General features: G+C 56.5%; 1 protein-coding gene across 1 annotated transcript; it reads left to right on the plus strand.

Annotated features, from left to right (window-relative positions):
* Positions 1-48: 48 nt before the first annotated feature.
* LOC104472132 (formin-like protein 1) lies at positions 49-3,138 on the plus strand. Its single transcript, XM_010087691.1, has 6 exons — positions 49-78; positions 657-733; positions 824-917; positions 1,220-1,294; positions 1,857-2,009; positions 2,923-3,138. The coding sequence occupies exons 1-6, from the start codon at positions 49-51 to the stop codon at positions 3,136-3,138; spliced, it is 645 nt and encodes a 214-aa protein (XP_010085993.1).
* Positions 3,139-3,377: the final 239 nt, after the last annotated feature.

The raw sequence follows: 3,377 nt of genomic DNA on the forward strand, positions 1-3,377 counted from the left end.
CGGGGCTTCCGCCTCGCCAGCCAGAAGGACGACGTCCACCTCTGCATCATGTGTCTCCGCGCCATCATGAACTACCAGGTGGGGGACGGTCCCCTCCTTGGGGACATCCCTGGGGGACCCCAAAAGTCTCCAGCCCCCATGGAACCATCTTTGGGGTCAGGGTTTTGGGGTGGGACCTGTTCTTCATCCCCTTGAGATGTCCTCATGCAACTTCATGGGTGGCGGGGACGTGGCACAGGGATGTCCCAAGGTCCCCGAGTGTCCCTGGGGTGGGGTCACCCCTGGTGGTCCCCAAAAGTCTCCAGCCCACCTGGAACCACCTCTGGGGTCAGGGTTTGGGGTGGGACCTGTTCTCCATCCTCTTGAGATGTCTTCATTCAACCTCATGGCTGGTGGGAATGTGGCATGGGGATGTCCCAAGGTCCTTGAGGATCTCTGGGGTGGGGACACCCATGGTGGTCCCCAGAAGTCTCCAGCCCCCATGGGACTATCTTTGGGGTCAGGGTTTGAGGTGGGACCCATTCTCCATCCCCTTGAGATGTCCTCAACTCAACTTCATGGGTGGTGGGGACGTGGCATGGTGATGTCCCTGAGTGTCCCTGGGGTGGGGACAAGGGGATGCGTGACCCTGTTAATGCTCCTTTTGTCCCCCCAAGTCTGGCTTCAGCCTGGTGATGAACCACCCAGCCTGCGTCAACGAGATCACCCTGAGCCTCAACAACAAGAATCCCAGGTAGGACCTGTCCCCCGTCCTCCTGTCGCCATCCCCCTGCCCCCTTGCTGTCCCTGTGTCCCCAACCCCCTTGCCCCCATGTCTCCTCAGGACCAAGGCGCTGGTGCTGGAGCTGCTGGCTGCTGTCTGCCTGGTCCGAGGTGGCCACGACATCATCATGGCTGCCTTTGACAACTTCAAGGAGGTGAGTCCCCAACAGGGACACGCAGTCCCCATGCTGTCACCTGTGCTCCAGCTGGGTTTGTGCCTCAGATTCCCTACATGTGGCAGAACCGTGTCATTGGGGCATCCTCCATCCTCCAACTGCTCATCCCATGGCTCGCTTGGGGACGCTCAAGCCATTGGGCTTGATGTCCCCAAAGCCATGTCCCAGCTGGACCAGGCGCTAGGCAGCACCCAGCAGAGCTGGGACGGTGTCACCAAGGGGTGCCTCCTGCCCCGCCACCCCCCCAGATGCCCACCCTCAGCCTCCTGTTCCCACCCCAGGTCTGCGGGGAGAAGAACCGCTTCGAGAGGCTGATGGAGTATTTCCGCAACGAGGACACCAACATCGACTTCATGGTGAGCACCTGGGGGCTGCTGGTCACATGCTGATGTCCCCAAGGCATCATGTCCCCAAGGGCTGCCCAGCCACCGCACTGTCCTGGGGGTGTCCCAAGGGCTGCCAAGCCCTTGTGCTGTCCCCTAGAAGTTGTGTCCCAAAGAACTGCTGGTCCCTCCGCAGGGTGCTGTGTCCTAAGGGCTGTCACACCACCATGCTGTCCCCAGAGCAATGGGTGTCCCCAAGCCATTGTGTCCCCAAGGGCTACTGACCCACCATGCTGTCCCCAAACCATCATGTCTCCAAGGGTCACTGAGCCACCATGCTGTCTCCAGGGCATCATGTCCCCAACTGCTGCTGAGCCACCATGTTGTCCCCAAACCATTGTGTCCTCAAGGTCTGCTGAGACACTGGTCCTTCCCCACGTCCCCATGTCCCCATGGATGTGAAACCCCCGTGCATTCCCCAGGGGCACCGCCTCCCCAAGGGCCACTGCTCCACTGCACAGTCCCCATGTCCCCAAGGATTCTCATGCCACCATGCCATGCTGGTGGCCATGCTGAGCCGTTGCCTACCCCACAGGTGGCCTGCATGCAGTTCATCAACATCGTGGTGCACTCGGTGGAGAACATGAACTTCCGCGTCTTCCTGCAGTACGAGTTCACCCACCTGGGGCTGGACCAGTACCTGGAGGTGGGTGGTCCCGCACTGAAATCCTCGGACTTGAGCAGTGAGGCCCTGAACCGAAGTTGGTGTCTAGATGAACCTCACAACCTAACAATCTAATCTGTACAATATTGCTCACATGTGCAATGGATTGCCTTGTGAATATACGTCAGTTTATAAAAGTTTTGTTGTAATGCTTACAGAGCTTTGCTGTAACGCTTGCTGTGCAAGGTTTGTCAGCAGAATGATACTAATCGCATGAAAATAGCCAAAATTCAGCACGGATGTGCCCTATCGCCGCAGATGGCAAAGGAGTGTGACAAATCGTGACAAGCTTTGTTGAGAGATAAACAATCAAGATTACTAGATTCTTTTGTTCTTGTTATCTTCCCTCTCCTGCCCTGGCCAAGCTCGAGATGGTAGTTAGGAAAGAGAACACCACACCAGATGTTTTTCGCAGCTTAAGATAGAAAGTTGTTTATTCAACTGTATAAAAGCGGGAAGCATTTGCAGGGAAATTTGGAAGCCTCATCTATACGGTGGACACACCATATAGAAATTTCCCAATGGCTGGGAAGGGTTCTCCAAATCCTCGCTGCAACCGGGCTCCCCAGCAGCTGCGGATCTGGATGATGGTAACGTACGATTAGGGCAACTGGTGATGGGTCTTTCTTAATCACTATCGCTGACTCCATGTAGTAATGGTTAGGTGCATTACCTTATTTTCTGCTTGCTGTAGTAGTTTGCTTATTATTTTGCTGCTTTACCTTACCTTGCTTTAATTCATTTTCATGATATTATTTTTCTCATTATTTTATCACTTTAAACACAAGTGAAAATAAGCTAACTTCTTTAATTTGATGCCTGTGTCCTTTGTGCTAACCCTGTCAATCGGCAAAACATGCACCCCCCTGGTGCCAGGGATGGGTGCTGGAGGAGGTGCCACCACCCATGACGGTGTCACTTGGCTGTCCCCTGGCAGAACCTCCGCCTGACTGAGAGCGACAAGCTGCAGGTGCAGATCCAAGCCTATTTGGACAACGTCTTCGACGTGGGCGCCATGCTGGAGGATGCCGAGACCAAGACGGCCGTGCTGGAGCACATGGAGGAGCTGCAGGAGCACGTCAGCCAGGTGGGATGTGGGCGCGGGTGCGTGGGCAGGAGCTCGGTGACGCCATTCCGGAGGGAGGGCCGATGACGGGGCTGAGCGCCGTCCCCTCGTTATCCCACACGCAGCTGACGGAGAAGCTGCAGGATGCGGAGAACGACTCGATGGCCAAGATCGCGGAGCTGGAGAAGCAGCTGAGCCAGGCGCGGCGGGAGCTGGAAGCACTGAGGGTGAGCACTTGTGGGTGCTGCAGGAAGGGATGGGTGCCCAGGGGACATGGGTGACATGCCAGGGTTTGTCACCACCATAGGAGCAGCTGAGCCCCCCGC

This window comes from Pterocles gutturalis, unplaced genomic scaffold (assembly GCF_000699245.1).
Source record: "Pterocles gutturalis isolate BGI_N339 unplaced genomic scaffold, ASM69924v1 scaffold24226, whole genome shotgun sequence".
In the NCBI taxonomy this organism is placed as follows: domain Eukaryota; kingdom Metazoa; phylum Chordata; class Aves; order Pterocliformes; family Pteroclidae; genus Pterocles; species Pterocles gutturalis.

Coding starts and splice junctions, on each gene's coding strand:
- LOC104472132 (XM_010087691.1), top strand. CDS start 49: ATGTGTCTCCGCGCCATCATGAACTACCAG. Junction 79..656: donor GCGCCATCATGAACTACCAG/GTGGGGGACGGT, acceptor TGTCCCCCCAAG/TCTGGCTTCAGCCTGGTGAT. Junction 918..1,219: donor CCTTTGACAACTTCAAGGAG/GTGAGTCCCCAA, acceptor TTCCCACCCCAG/GTCTGCGGGGAGAAGAACCG.